This window comes from Podarcis erhardii (assembly GCF_964252035.2).
Source record: "Podarcis erhardii genome assembly, chromosome: 12".
Lineage (NCBI taxonomy): Eukaryota > Metazoa > Chordata > Lepidosauria > Squamata > Lacertidae > Podarcis > Podarcis erhardii.
In genome coordinates this window covers 43,855,643-43,872,038 of record NC_138513.1, presented here as the reverse complement: position 1 = coordinate 43,872,038, position 16,396 = coordinate 43,855,643, and the positions used below count along the sequence as shown (strand labels likewise).

Genomic DNA, 16,396 nt, shown 5'->3' with positions numbered 1-16,396 from the left:
CTAAGACACTATGAAGCTCAAGAATTTGGCTGCCTCTGCTTTAGTATCAAGACATTACGGACACAAACTAGAAGTTAGTCAATAGCTACAAAATAAAATAAAATAAAATATATACTGTATGCTACATACCTGTGGGGAAGATGGTTCACTTTCATTATTATTAGTGCTGGGTGTTGCTTGCTTAGATACATTCTAAAAGTTGAAAAAACATTTCAAGAAAAAAATTAGAACACAATGTCCTAAGTAGCAATTTTGCAGTATATAAATAATATACATGGCAATCTACTTTTTTTTTTTTAGTAAATTAGTACTTTTACTTTGCAACGGCTTATTAAGATGCATTCATGCAAATTGAAACAAGCATATTAACCAGAAAGTATCCCGTAATACAGAAGTATAAAGCAATTGTGCTTACATGAATTAGCCCAACAATGAAAAAGTATAGAGAATTTATCATAAGATGTATTCCTTATGAAGAATCTCAAAAGCTAATTGACAAGCACAGGTCTGGTTCCGATTCTGAGGTCTCCTGAATGACCAGCAAAATCCCTACACAAAAACATTCTACTTCATACAACTTTGGATTATTATCATTCCCTATACAAGTCTTCAGAGATGGCAGGGCAGAACTAAATGGGGGAAAATAAAGTTTGCTGATAACAACATCAGTCTTATATACACAAAAATCCCATTAAAATAACTATGAAGATTAGTACTTACACCTTTTGAATGTTGTAATTTCAACCATTTCTTTGGAAAATGCACTTTTAGGATGAAAAGATATTTCAAAATAAAGCTATTAATGTGATTGCTCTCAAATCCAAACTTATTTTACAGAGATTGTTACAAGTTGCACAACAATCTTCAGATATAAAAATGTTTACTTACTATAATGAACATTTAGCATAAACTATGCAATGTTTTTAGTACTTCCTATACTGTACTACATTTTGCTTAACCATACTAGCCAAGATCCCCAAAACTATTTTAGGTACGTCCAACGGCTTTTGGAATTTTTTTCTTTTATTTGACATCCATCTATTTCACAATTTGCTCTGCAAAGCCTCCTCGGGTTCTACAGTGTTTGATACAAGGCATGGAGGCTGCTATTTACAGAGCACCAGTCCAATGCCCTCTTCTGCTTTAAACTCACTAAGCCCACACATTTAAAAATATTATATTGTCAGCAAAATAAAACAAAGAGAAATATATTGAAAATCAGAAGCATATTCAGTTTAATATCAAGTGCATTTTAGACCTCTCAGGTCCTTCATCAGAAGTGCAGTCCTTGGTTATACTGTCTCTGCTGTCCTTTTATTACTGAATATTAAACTTTTTCTCCTACTTTTTTGCTTCTTGCCCCACCCCATTTGTCTTTTTCCAGACAAACTACAAGCTGTAGCCAGGGTTTGTTCTTTTATCTGAGTGAGGAAAACAGTAGACCTGGGTTTGGATGTGATGCTAACCCAAACCATGGCTTAACTTTGCGTAGCACAGCAGTAGGACCACAGGAGGAATAGACATGCTGCAATTTCTGCTATAAATACTCACATGCTCACACAATCATGCTCAGCCATGGTCTGGCTTAGTGTTAAGTGTGAACTAGCCAATGGAAGCAATCCATTAGGTTGGTCTCCTATCCGAGACTAACAAAAATGAAAGACAGCTTTTATCCCTAAGATCTGAGAGAAGTATCTGCCTGGAACCACAACACCAAGATCAGAAATAAGCCTGTGCCTGCTCTTCAAAAAGGATTAACCCAGATTTTAGCATTGTTAAGACTATAACAGATAAGCTTGTGGTGCTACCTTTTATTATCGGAGAAGCAAATTTTGTCTCCAGTCTTAGTGCTGTGGGATCACAGCACTAAGATCAGAAATAAGCTCCTGCTTGCTCCCACAGCTTGGATTTTGGATCACATAACATCAGGTAATTGACAGATGGGCAGCCTCTTCCTTCTGTCAATGTGGTCAGCTGAGGGTGAGCTGGTTCCGGATTCGACCTGCCAGTGGAATCATCTTCCTTGTCCCTGCCTTATCGTAGTGTGTTCTCAAAATCCCAGGGGGATTCTATTATTCAACACTAATTCAAAACTTACCCAGAACATAAAGCAATGAGCAACTCACTGAGGTGTAATCAATGCTACCCACTTGCTTCAGGACTTTTGTGCATAAACAACGGCATTCTCATACTGAATCAGTCTGCCCTAAACCAGCTTACCAGTAGATTTGCAAAGGCGGCAGCAGAGGGGAAGTAAGTGCCACTCCAAACAAGTAGCTCATCTCATTACCAACCACTGCTGGACCCATGTGATTACTTAAAGGCACTTCTCACATACAAATTGTAACTCAATCCAACTTGAAATTAAAATAAGGTCATAATCGTAAACATGCTTACAACTCTGTCAAAGATAATGGGACTTACATCAGAGAAAATCCATTTAGGTTGGGATAATTATGTAATTTATTTAAGAAATCTAAATATGTGGAACAAAGCTCACACACACCCCGTCTGCATGAACTTTGCTTCCTCTGTGCCCCAGCCAATACTTGTTTCCAGTGCCATCTAGGCTGCATAGTTAGTCCCAGATAGATGCAAGAACTTTAGTACAAAAAGGAGCTTACAGATTTCATAGTATCAATGGATGTCCCTGGGAGAACATAACACAGAGTCTACTTACAATTATAAACATTTTTTTAAAAAATTAAACTGTCTGCTGCAGGTGAAACCAGCTCAACAATGAAAAGGAAAAGCAACCTATGGGAAGCATTTCTTCTCTATTATATATACTTCATTCCAACAGTGTGCAAATACCGTGGATGCTATGTCCAAATGCCATCATAGTGCGTTCTTTTAAGCAATTTGAAGTTATAAGAAGGCAAGCTGGCCTGAAATACCAAACCTAATTTTGGCCTCATCTGCTTGTTCTAATTGTATGGGACATAAGGATCAAGGTGGAATGATTAATTTCCAAGGGAAGTTTCTATTCTCAATCATCCATCAATTCTAACAGGGTCAAAAAAGAAAATGGAACAAATTAGCAAAAGGAACTCTTTGTACATTAGGGAGCAACAATTCCATTTCTCATGTTCTTACTGTTCATCCTCCTGCTTGTCCTCATTCTGTAACCTCTCTCTGAGCAAGTGCAAAACATTATTCTTCACAGAACTAGAACTTGAAAATAATTGTTCCTCAATACTCTCAATGATACCAGGCAAAAAAATTTTTTTAAGATCAGGTAAAGAAAAAGGAGATGGCAAAGCTTTTTTAAAAAATAAAAGAACCACACACTAAAATGATCACCCATACTACAAAGGTATTTTGTGATTAATGCCTGAAAGCAAAGCAATGTTAATTTATATGTTAAATTAAGCCGATGTTATCATATAACTTGGTTTGCTTAACTCTTGATTAAGCAAAAATATGCCCTGAATTTTAGTGCAGGGTTAGCAATACGGCACTCAGTATGCTTTAGTGAGACTATAAACCAAAAGAAGCACTGGTTTTTCCCTATGATATTCTCTTGTCCAAGTCAGGGTGTCGCTATGAGGGACAGAACAGGGGCAGGGACTCACCACACTTTCACTCTGTGGCTTATGTCGTTTGGTGGGATCCAAAGCAAAGACAGTATACTCAGAAAGAAAAGCAGGCTCTGATATCATCCCAGCTAGCAGCTGTGTCATTCATTGCAAAAAGCAAGGAAATGAAAAATAAAACATGGTAATGAGGTAAAGGGAAGGAACACAAAAGCATGTTGCAGTTTGAATTCAGAAATGTTTGTGCATAATGCTTACAAAAACTGCCAAAGTATGTATCACTAGCACCGAGGAAAGTTATTGAGTAGGACACACTGAAAGTGGAACAGAGCACTCAAACCAGCCAAGATGTATGCATGTATACAGACATGAGAGAATAAACAACAGAAACTGATAAGTCTTACTTTAGAGTTTTTAAAATGAAAATAATTGTGTATTGTCAAGTATCATCTACATATTTAAGCATCATCTACATATATGTGCATGGTCACAATATTTACAAGTCAATACTTAATGGGGAAAGAGCTTTGGATGAGAGACTATCACAGCAATAAATTATGATTCCAAGAATTCACTAATTATCATCCTTGTTTTAGGAAGGTATGACGAGCAAAGATCTACTTTTTAACATGCACTACCCAACGTATTTTATTCAACTCCAAATTATTTAAATGAATGATAACAGCAGTATAAGCATACACATATCAAAATACAGCAGAGAAAAGAAGGGAAAGCCTCACATGACACTATAATCGCAGGATTTTTCCTTTACTTCTCTAAACTAGTAAAGTAAGTTGTAAACAAACCTTTCAACTATAATATACACAATAACTTAGGAATTATTTTAAAAGTGCATGACAATAGTATAAGTCTGTAAACTAGCTTTGAACAACCTAGTGCCCTCCAGATTTGAACTACAACTCTTGCCAGCCTCAGACAGCACATCTGTTTGAGGCAGGTGGTAGTGCAAGGCATCTGAAGAGCACCAGGCTGAAAAAAAGGCTATTCTAAACTACTGTGGCTATAAGCATTAACGCTGAATGCACTAACAAATTATGTGTAATCATGCTGAATACTAAATTCAGGCTGACCCCTGCTCTGTGCATTATTCGCCAAAAGAAATAATATGTCAAGAAGAATAGTGGCTTGCAGAAAAGATGACAATGCGTCAGCTGCCAAATTAATATAGACTTAACTAAAGTCTGCTTGCCAACTAAATCTGATGGTATCAGACTGCTAGTCACAAAACTGATAAACTGACTCTAACTAGCAAAAGCTGTCCTTTGCTCTATTCACTAATAATTATTCAAAATCAAGTGTATGAATGTAAAGTTTGGCAACCTGACTGTCACTCTACAAATGAACAGGAATAAACAGCAGCCCATGTAAGAAATGAGGATTCTTCCTCAAGCGTGTGCACACTGATCAATCCTGAATCTCCCCTATTCTGTTGCATCCTCCCCTCCAGTGGAGGGCTGTAAAGAAAAGAGAATTGGGTAAAAATTGATTTGCTCCCTTGTTTCAACACCCTGCTCTGTCCCTCCTCCCTAACTCCTCTAAATGTAAAAACATGACTAAGAAAATGTGCAACAGCAAGTGGATCCCACACTTGCACACTCCATTCTTTCCAAGCTTCCATCCTGGCCCCTAAGAAACAGTGTTAATGAAAAATGACTTTCTTCTCTTCACAAGAAATTATTTTTTCAATGGTAAGTAATAAAAAGCCCATAACAGAATTAGTTAATTTCCTTCAGAGTGGTGTGCAATACAGACAGAAATGATAAATATGTACTTGGAATAGTCACCCCCTTGAACAAACTAAGGATACAAAATTAAACAGAAAACAAGCCCCAGATTGTTTTAGGAGCCCCTATACTTCAACCCCTTAACAGTGCAATCCTATTCTCAAATTCGGGTGCTCATCATCCTGCATTATGTCTTTTCTTCATTCCTGTATCACATGGGGGTTGGCTAGATGACCCTTGAGGTCCCTTCCAACTCTACAATCCTACGATTCTATGATCTGTGTGATACTTACCCTTTGACGAATATATTTTTAACATGCAATTTTCTTAATGTTTCATTTTTGCTGTACTATTTCAACTTTTCTCGTGGTTGATTTTCAGGCAACAGGTTTCCACCTACCTCTCTGTTGGGTGTTAAAGTGCCTTCATCATTTTGCTCTTCAAGTGAAGATGCTCTACTCCTGGAAGTTGATGGTGAAGATGCAGAGGAGCCCTGCAAAAGAAGTAACAGTAATGAAGAACTGCTAGCCCCTACGCACAAGCAATCTGACCATATGCAGTGTTACATGCACCCATTAGCTGGGGTACCTGCCACCAAGTTGCAATAACAAGGATTTCAAGATTGTAGGCCATAACCCTGAAACTGGAAAAAATAATGCCAAACAGACCAAAACTAACTGATCAGCAATTTCATTCAAGAGCAACACAGCAAGTAACAATGTAGATGTATGGGCTGGTCACCATCCATCCTGTCAAATAATGCCTATGTACCCGCCTATGCTTTAAATTTTCATTGGAAGCCTTTCTTCAGATGCCCATGGCTTCGGAGGCAAAGTGAATGGCAATCAGGGACAGGGCCTTCTTGGATTCAGCTTCTGAAATTCTCTCCCCGTGATGTAATTTTGGCAACAAGAAAAATACTTTCTCTTTTCTAAAACCTTTCAAAAATCAGTCAATGCTATTTTAATCTGCCATCATTATCTCCTGCAGCTACACGGTTTTATTCTATATTGTTCTGCTCATGTTTTTTCTTTTTATTCAGCCACCACAAGAGGACTGTTAAAACATGGGGCAGAAATTTACTAAAGAAACACAACATGCAGCAGAATAAAGTGGTTACGCGTTATGCTAGTAGAACTGACTGTACCAGTTCAGACAGCAAGTGGTGATCACATTTTAAATATAACCCTACATGAAAAAACTCCCTACAAATCAGTACAGTAGCAAAAAGGCCAACACAAATCTCTTCCTGATGAGCTAATCTTCAAGATTGTGGATGAGATTAATCTTTAAGATATGGACATGCATTCGAAAATAGTATTCTCCACCAGAAACTGATGCAATTCTGTAATCCAGTCTCCCATCTCAGCACTTTAAACACCTCATTATTCTGCATATAGACCATGTAGTATGCTGCTTAATGTTGCAATGAAAGTTCAATGAACACAAAAACCTAATTAGTACAAATTTGCTCATAACACTCCGTACCAAGTTTAGATGTACAGTACAAGAAAGCCCCACCAACTACAACTCACCAGTGTTCAAATTACAGAAGGGGAGATTTCCTCACCTTTTGGTTACAACCTCTTAACTACTTGAAGGGGGGCTTGTGGTTTGATGAGAATTCAGGGGTGTCAGGAGCTGAAGCTTGTAGAGTTCAGAGTCCTCTCCCTCCCTCCAACCCCTCACAATAAAGTGATAACTGAGAATTATAGATCACTTGGAGTAAATGCTCATGTAACCATCCAATACCAACAGCCCCTTGAGTTCATCATATTCTGCAATTCTATAGAGAAAAGGTGACATAATGGAAGAGGGTACACTATAAGCACACCCATATTTACTATGTTATGTCTTTGAACTTAGTCATGTGAAAAGCTAAACATGTCAATCTGCTCCACAAACTCAAATTACAATTCTGCATATCCTGCTCCACCTTTGCCAAATTCCCAGCAGGGATTGCAGCAACCGGCTCCGCCTCTTTCAAGCACTCACTGCTGCCACCAGAGATTGTATCAAAAGACATCCTCCGCAATTGTCTATGTAAAAAGAAATTTCTGTGCATTGGATGTTCTGTCTTTGAAGGGCTTGGGGCTGGAACGAACTCTTTGTACAGCAAAGAACTAACAGAATGAAATATAGTGCTACTAACAGGCTCTGATTTTTAAAATAAAAAGAAGAAGAAGAAGGTGCAGACAGTGGATGTGCTGCATTTCGTCTTTTAAGGCATGGACTAGGCACAAATATAATTGTAACCAACAGGGCTTTATATACAGTTGAGGGAACTGGGTATGTTTAGCCAGGTGAAGAGAAGACTGACAGTTGAAGATGGTTATTCAGTCTCCTATCTAAAGGGCTGTCTCACAGAGGATGGAGAAAGCTTGTCTTCTCCTGCTCTGGAGGCTAGGACCCGAACCAATGATGTCAAGTTACAGGAAGGGAAATTCCAACTCAACTTCAGGAAGAACTTTCTGACAGTAAGAGCTGTTTGACAGTGGAACAGACTCCCACCAGAGGTAGTAGACTCTCCTTCCTTGGAGGTTTTTAAGCAGCAGTTGGGTGGCCAACTGTCATGTATGATCTAGCAGAGATTCCTGAATTGCAGGGGGTTGGACTAGATGACCCTTGGGGTCCCTTCTAACTTTACAATTCTATGATTCTCTCTCTCTCTCTCTCACACACACACACACACACAGAAAGACGTATGTCTATAGAGATATTATACGTATATGAATTTGTGTGTGTGTATGTATGTGTGTACACACACACACACACAAATACCCACACACAGAGAGAAAGACAGACATGCCCCTTACTACCTGTTAAGTCCAGGCTACAATCCTAAGTAGTATATTCAGGTCCCTCCTGTACCTGGGGAGGGACCCCAACTAAAACCGCTGGGATTGCTCAATCGATAGAGCATGAGGCTTTTATTCTCAGGGTGGTGGGTTCGAGCCCCCCGTCGGGCATGAAGATCCCTGCATCGCAGGGGGCTGGACTAGTTGACCCTCGGGGTCCCTTCCAATGGTTCTAAATCCTTCCACCACCACCACGCCGGTGTCAGGGACGTTATCAGCTCGGGGTGGGTCACGGAGGCTGCTGTCCTATGTATGTTGCACCTGCGTGGAAGGAAGTATGGCCGCCCACACCCAGTAAGGCAAGCGAGGTGCGCGCAGGATCAGGCCGCAGCAGTGAGAGACAGCCCTCCTCCTCACACACACAAACAAACAAACAAATGCTCATGTAACCATCCAACACCATCAGTTTATCTTATTCTGCAATTCTTTTTTTATTGTTATTATTATTTAAAGCCAGACAGCACCTGTGGGGTATCGAACTGCCGTTAAGCAATTGGTGAATCTGCAAAGATCGCTCCGAAGTAACCGCTAGGCAAATGTTTCCCAACCATGGGCCTCCAGGTGTTTTTTGGCCTACAACTCCCATCATCCCTAGCTAGCAAGACCGGTGGTCAGGGATGATGGGAATTGTAGTTCAAAAACAGCTGGAGGCCCAAGGTTGGGAAACACTGCGCTAGGCTAAGCTAGCCCCCTATCCTGCAATTCTATAGAGAAAATGTGACATAATTCCGCCTGGCCTTTGGCTTGGAGCCAATTTGATTCCCTCCCTCCCTCTCTATTTTTGGCGATGAGGCTACATTTTAATATTTTAATGTTCCATTATTTTCATGTTGTATTTTATTTTTGTATTTTAAGTTTGTAATCATTCATCTTGTTTTTATTATTGCTTGTAAGCCGCTCTGAGCCCGGCCTTGGCTGGGGAGGGCGGGGTATAAATAAAAAATTATTATTATTATTATTATTATTATTATTATTATTATGGGAGACGGTACACTATAAGCCCACCCACATTTACTCTTTTCTGTCTTTGAACTTAACCATGTGAACAGCTAAACGTGTCAATCTGCTCCACAAAATCAGTTACAGTTCTGCATATCCGGCTCCAAACAAACAAACAAGCAAGCAGGGCGGGATATAAATAAAAAATTATTATTATTATTATTATTATTATTATTATTATTGGAGACGGTACACTATAAGCCCACCCATATTTACTCTTTTATGTGTTTGAACTTAACCATGTGAGCAGCTAAACGTGTCAATCTGCTCCACCAAATCAGTTACAGTTCCGCATATCCGGCTCCAAACAAACAAACAAGCAAGTAGGGCGGGATATAAATAAAAAAATATTATTATTATTATTATTATTATTATTATTATTATTATTATAATGGGAGACGATACACTATAAGCTCACCCACATTTACTCTTTTCTGTCTTTGAACTTAACCATGTGAGCAGCTAAACGTGTCAATCTGTTCCACAAAATCAGTTACAGTTCCGCATATCCGGCTCCAAACAAACAAGCAAGCAAGCAGGGCGGGATATAAATAAAAAATTATTATTATTATTATTATTATTATTATTATTATTATTATTATAATGGGAGACGGTACACTATAAGCCCACCCACATTTACTCTTTTCTGTCTTTGAACTTAACCATGTGAGCAGCTAAACGTGTCAATCTGCTCCACCAAATCAGTTACAGTTCCGCATATCTGGCTCCAAACAAACAAGCAAGCAAGCAGGGCGGGATATAAATAAAAAAATATCTATCTACAAAAACATTGTAATTTGGTTGAATGTTAAGAAGGATGCTAGATTATAAAAAATTGGCCACCACTAAATTAGATTTAAATTTGATGATAAGTGAGACTAAAGAAAATATAAAATTTTTTGGAAGAAGTGCTAGATTATATCTGCATGAGTGGACATGAGATTGTAAACAAGTTGATAATTTGTCTGGAAAAAACTTTTAACGATGTAAATGGGAGCGGGAGACGTGAGGGAGTCCAAAGAAGTGATGAAATTATGTTTGTGACAGAAGTAAGACTGTTTATTATTTGTGCATTGATATTTAAAAACTTTAATAAATATTTATTAAAAAAAATATAAATAAAAAAATATTATTATTATTATTATTATTATTATTATTATTATTATGGGAGACGGTACACTATAAGCCCACCCACATTTACTCTTTTCTGTCTTTGAACTTAACCATGTGAGCAGCTAAACGTGTCAATCTGCTCCACCAAATCAGTTACAGTTCCGCATATCCGGCTCCAAACAAACAAACAAGCAAGCAGGGCGGGATATAAATAAAAAAATATTATTATTATTATTATTATTATTATTATTATGGGAGACGGTACACTATAAGCCCACCCACATTTACTCTTTTCTGTCTTTGAACTTAACCATGTGAACAGCTAAACGTGTCAATCTGCTCCACCAAATCAGTTACAGTTCCGCATATCCGGCTCCAAACAAACAAACAAGCAAGCAGGGCGGGATATAAATAAAAAATTATTATTATTATTATTATTATTATTATTATGGGAGACGGTACACTATAAGCCCACCCACATTTACTCTTTTATGTGTTTGAACTTAACCATGTGAGCAGCTAAACGTGTCAATCTGCTCCACCAAATCAGTTACAGTTCCGCATATCCGGCTCCAAACAAACAAACAAGCAAGCAGGGCGGGATATAAATAAAAAATTATTATTATTATTATTATTATTATTATGGGAGACGGTACACTATAAGCCCACCCACATTTACTCTTTTCTGTCTTTGAACTTAACCATGTGAGCAGCTAAACGTGTCAATCTGCTCCACCAAATCAGTTACAGTTCCGCATATCCGGCTCCAAACAAACAAGCAAGCAAGCAGGGCGGGATATAAATAAATTATTATTATTATTATTATTATTATGGGAGACGGTACACTATAAGCCCACCCATATTTACTCTTTTCTGTCTTTGAACTTAACCATGTGAGCAGCTAAACGTGTCAATCTGCTCCACCAAATCAGTTACAGTTCCGCATATCCGGCTCCAAACAAACAAACAAGCAAGCAGGGCGGGATATAAATAAATTATTATTATTATTATTATTATTATTATTATGGGAGACGGTACACTATAAGCCCACCCATATTTACTCTTTTATGTGTTTGAACTTAATAATGTGAGCAGCTAAACGTGTCAATCTGCTCCACCAAATCAGTTACAGTTCCGCATATCCGGCTCCAAACAAACAAACAAGCAAGCAGGGCGGGATATAAATAAATTATTATTATTATTATTATTATTATTATTATTATTATTATGGGAGACGGTACACTATAAGCCCACCCACATTTACTCTTTTCTGTCTTTGAACTTAACCATGTGAACAGCTAAACGTGTCCATCTGCTCCACCAAATCAGTTACAGTTCCGCATATCCGGCTCCAAACAAACAAACAAGCAAGCAGGGCGGGATATAAATAAAAAATTATTATTATTATTATTATTATTATTATTATGGGAGACGGTACACTATAAGCCCACCCATATTTACTCTTTTCTGTCTTTGAACTTAACCATGTGAACAGCTAAACGTGTCAATCTGCTCCACCAAATCAGTTACAGTTCCGCATATCCGGCTCCAAACAAACAAACAAGCAAGCAGGGCGGGATATAAATAAAAAATTATTATTATTATTATTATTATTATTATTATTATGGGAGACGATACACTATAAGCCCACCCATATTTACTCTTTTATGTCTTTGAACTTAACCATGTGAGCAGCTAAACGTGTCAATCTTCTCCACCAAATCAGTTACAGTTCCGCATATCCGGCTCCAAACAAACAAACAAGCAAGCAGGGCGGGATATAAATAAAAAATTATTATTATTATTATTATTATTATTATTGGAGACGGTACACTATAAGCCCACCCATATTTACTCTTTTATGTGTTTGAACTTAACCATGTGAGCAGCTAAACGTGTCAATCTGCTCCACCAAATCAGTTACAGTTCCGCATATCCGGCTCCAAACAAACAAACAAGCAAGCAGGGCGGGATATAAATAAAAAATTATTATTATTATTATTATTATTATTATTATTATTATTGGAGACGGTACACTATAAGCCCACCCATATTTACTCTTTTATGTGTTTGAACTTAACCATGTGAGCAGCTAAACGTGTCAATCTGTTCCACAAAATCAGTTACAGTTCTGCATATCCGGCTCCAAACAAACAAGCAAGCAAGCAGGGCGGGATATAAATAAATTATTATTATTATTATTATTATTATTATTATTATTATGGGAGACGGTACACTATAAGCCCACCCATATTTACTCTTTTCTGTCTTTGAACTTAACCATGTGAGCAGCTAAACGTGTCAATCTGCTCCACCAAATCAGTTGCAGTTCCGCATATCCGGCTCCAAACAAACAAACAAGCAAGCAGGGCGGGATATAAATAAATTATTATTATTATTATTATTATTATTATTATTATTATTATTATGGGAGACAGTACACTATAAGCTCACCCATATTTACTCTTTTCTGTCTTTGAACTTAACCATGTGAGCAGCTAAACGTGTCAATCTGCTCCACCAAATCAGTTGCAGTTCCGCATATCCGGCTCCAAACAAACAAACAAGCAAGCAGGGCGGGATATAAATAAATTATTATTATTATTATTATTATTATTATTATTATTATTATTATGGGAGACAGTACACTATAAGCTCACCCATATTTACTCTTTTCTGTCTTTGAACTTAACCATGTGAGCAGCTAAACGTGTCAATCTGCTCCACCAAATCAGTTGCAGTTCCGCATATCCGGCTCCAAACAAACAAACAAACAAGCAAGCAAGCAAGCAAGCAGGTCGCGGCCCCCGCCTCCCTCAGGAGCCTCAAAGGCAGCGGAGGTCGGGGGGGGGGGCGGGGAGCGCGCGCGCTCCCGCTTGACGTCAGGGGAGAGAGAGAGAGAGAGACCCTCGCAGGGCCTGAAGAGGAGCCACGCCGCACCCGCCTCACCTGGGCCAGGCCGGGGCCTCGGCCGCCGGGACTCCGCGCCGCCGCCGCCGCCGGCGCCAGCTGCTCCTCGCTGATCTTCTGCTTCAGCTTCTTGAACATGGCAGCGCGGGAAGAGGAGCTCTCGGCCGGGCTGAGGCGAAAGGCGAGGGCCCAGGGCCCAGGTGGGGTCGGTAACGTCTTCCCCCCTCAGGTTTACCTCACGGCCGCTGCTCCTCTCCCCTCCCCCTCCCCCCTGCTCAAGGCGGCGCGAGGAGGAGGAGGAGCGTAATGGCCGCTGACGCCGCTTACGTCGACCCTGCTGCCCACCCCGGGCTCGCTCCGGCGGCAGGTGAGTAAGCAGGGCCAGCACGCATGCGCGGCCGACGTGGTTCCGAAAGCGTAATGGGGAAGGGGGGGGGTTTGTGTGGAAAGGGATGGAGTGGCTACGGCGAAGGGCGAGGCCCAAATTTCCTCCGGGCGACGTCACCGTTCGATTCGCCTCGGCCGCCGAAAGGTTTGGCAGCTCGGAAGGGTAATTCCAGCAGGTGGAATGGGGCCTGATCCGGACTGCCCCTTACGCCCGCTTTCTTTCGCCTGATGCATGGGGAGGGATGCTCAGCGCCTGCCATCATGCAGGACAACAGTGGCACATGGCTAGGGAAGAGAAAGGAGTTTGATACGGAATAGGGAGAATGCATTTGGTGTGGGGTGTTTGGGAGACCGGCAGCCAAACCTAACAAAGGCGTATTCTTGCTGCTTAGCATGAGAAAGGGGCTAAGTCCACATGTAGGGAAGTGGTTAATGTTTGGTGCTTTCCTGTGTTTGATGCTGGAAGTGGCAGAGGCAACCCAGTCAGATGGGCGGCATCAGTGGCGTAGCGTGGGTTGTCAGCACCCGGGGCAAGGCAAGTACCGTATTTTTCGCTCTATAACACGCACCAGACCATAACACGCACGTAGTTTTTAGAGGAGGAAAACCAGGAAAAAAAATTCTATGCGAAATAGTGGATATATGATTTTTGTGGTTCATGCTGTGGCCACAGGCATGTGATCTGACAGTGAGTTTGGAGTAGCCCAATGCAAAAATCCTGAGGATCCATGTGGATCCATGCTTTGTAACCACAGAGGAGGGAAGGAAGGGGAACCATGGATCCTCTGCTCACGACTGCAGCAGATCCTCCCCGCCACCCGCAGGCATTCGCTCCATAACACGCACAGACATTTCCCCTTACTTTCTAGGAGGAAAAAAGTGAGTGTTATGGTGCAAAAAATACGGTAATTTGCGTCCCCTAACCCGTGGATTTGCACCCCCAGATGTTGCGCCCGGTGCGGCCGACCCCCCCCCCTGCACCCCCCACGCTACGCCACTGGGCGGCATACAAATAAATACTTACTATTCTTATTATTATTCTCAGATGATAGACAAGGCAATTGGTAGAGAGGGATCTAAGGTAAAGGTAAAGGGACCCCTGACTGTTACGTCCAGTTGCGAATGAGTCTGGGGTTGCGGCGCTCATCTCGCTTTACTGGCCGAGGGAGCCGGCATTTGTCCGCAGACACTTTTTCCAGGTCATTTGGCCAGCATGACTAAGGCGCTTCTGGCGAACCAGAGCAGTGCACGTAAACACCATTTACCTTCCCCTATTTATCTACTTGCACTGTGATGTGCTTTCGAACTGCTAGGTTGGCAGGAGCAATGGGAGCTCACCCCGTCGTGCGGATTCGAACCACCAACCTTCTGATCGGCAAGCCCTAGGCTCTGCGGTTTAGACCACAGCGCCACCCACATCCCTAGAGAGGGATCTGCGTGATGCCATTTCCTCAAAGGAGCATATTTTACTTCCCATTCCTCTCAGTGTTCAAAATTCCAGACCCTCCAAGTGTCTCTATTTTCCAGGGACGCCCCTGATTTATAGAAGCCGTCCGGGTTTCTGATTTGATCCCGGAATGTCACGCTTTTTCTTATGATGTCCCTATTTTCATTGGAGAAATGTTGGAAGGTCTGGAGTTATCTGACTCCTGAGCTGTCTGAAGGCAATCCTGTATAGGGAAGGTTTTTTTAATGTTTAATTATGTTATTGTATATGTTGGAAGCTGCCCAGAGTGGCTGGGGCAACCCAGTAATATGTGTGGGGTATAAATAATAAAATTACCATTATGGAATGGGATGTCTCTATTTTCATTGGAGAAATGTTGGAGGGTATGAAATACTCCAGGTGTGTTTTGCGACTGTGAATGGTCCACTTGCAACCAAATGGAGATGTCCTGTTGTCTGACATCTCCACATTGGCTGGTTTGCAGTAAAGTTTTCTACTTTCACGCCACCAGCACAGCAGCAAAATTGGTGAGAGGCAGCGCATCTCTCCTGGGGAAAGCTCATTTGATAAGACTTTGGGCCTAGGTAGGGCTCAGCGGTATTGAAATGAATAATAATAATAAATTTCATTGCAAAAAATTCCAACTAGACATTCCATTGTGGTGACACAAATTGCCAGTTGACAAACCAGCTGTTACATTCGGGAAAGTGAGACCATATCTCAAGTGTTGCTTAAACTTCATTTAGAAAACCTTGAACACACAGAGACACATTGCATTCTGTGGTAGTCTACTAGAATGTATACAGTACCCCCAAATTCACAAAGAATGAAACTTCAACAAAAGTTTTTATTTCCCCTATCATTATTTCAGATACAATGCCTGCTTTGGTTAGCATCTATATTTGTTTTTAAAGTGATAATTCACTTTTTCATGCATTATATCTGTGCATAGTATAGTACCTCAATAACAACAACTCATCTTTCTAGCAAAAACTTGCTCATTTCTATGGTACTAACCACGGTTCATTGGTTTGTGGGGTTTCTTGTTGTCTTCTCTTGGGTCCAGATTCATCTTGGTTATTTATGTAAGCAGAAAAAGTGAGGTATCATTTGAAATCCTTTTCTCTGATGGGCATGACAGGGTCAATCATGAAATGCTGAGAACAGACAGATGGATGTTCAAACAAATATTTTAAAAAAATCAACACATTAATGCCAATATATAGCTCTCACAAAGTGAAAATATTAGCTGTCATATGAAAGAAATTATTTACCGTACATTTAACAGCCATTGCTGCTATTCACCTCCTTCACTCCCGCAAGTTCAGAAATAAATAGTAATGAATAGTAGATACAGATATCTTAATAAACTAGAGGCTTGAAGGACCAAAGCGTTTTAAG

The 16,396-nt window shown here is 40.3% G+C and overlaps 1 protein-coding gene across 4 annotated transcripts in view; it reads right to left on the bottom strand.

The window, feature by feature from the left end:
- The window catches only part of GOLGA4 (golgin A4), a 58,164-nt gene extending 44,812 nt beyond the window's left edge, over nucleotides 1–13,352 (bottom strand). For 3 of the 4 annotated variants that reach the window (XM_081834707.1, XM_081834708.1, XM_081834710.1), the window contains exons 1-4: nucleotides 13,201–13,352; nucleotides 5,682–5,774; nucleotides 3,576–3,674; nucleotides 130–192 (exon numbers count right to left, since the gene is read on the bottom strand). In XM_081834707.1, coding sequence (XP_081690833.1) covers nucleotides 130–192; nucleotides 3,576–3,674; nucleotides 5,682–5,774; nucleotides 13,201–13,299 — 354 coding nt within the window. In that variant the 5' untranslated portion in view covers nucleotides 13,300–13,352. The remainder of the gene's footprint in view (nucleotides 1–129; nucleotides 193–3,575; nucleotides 3,675–5,681; nucleotides 5,775–13,200) is intronic. The other variant, XM_081834709.1, reaches the window with a different exon arrangement.
- Nucleotides 13,353–16,396: the final 3,044 nt, after the last annotated feature.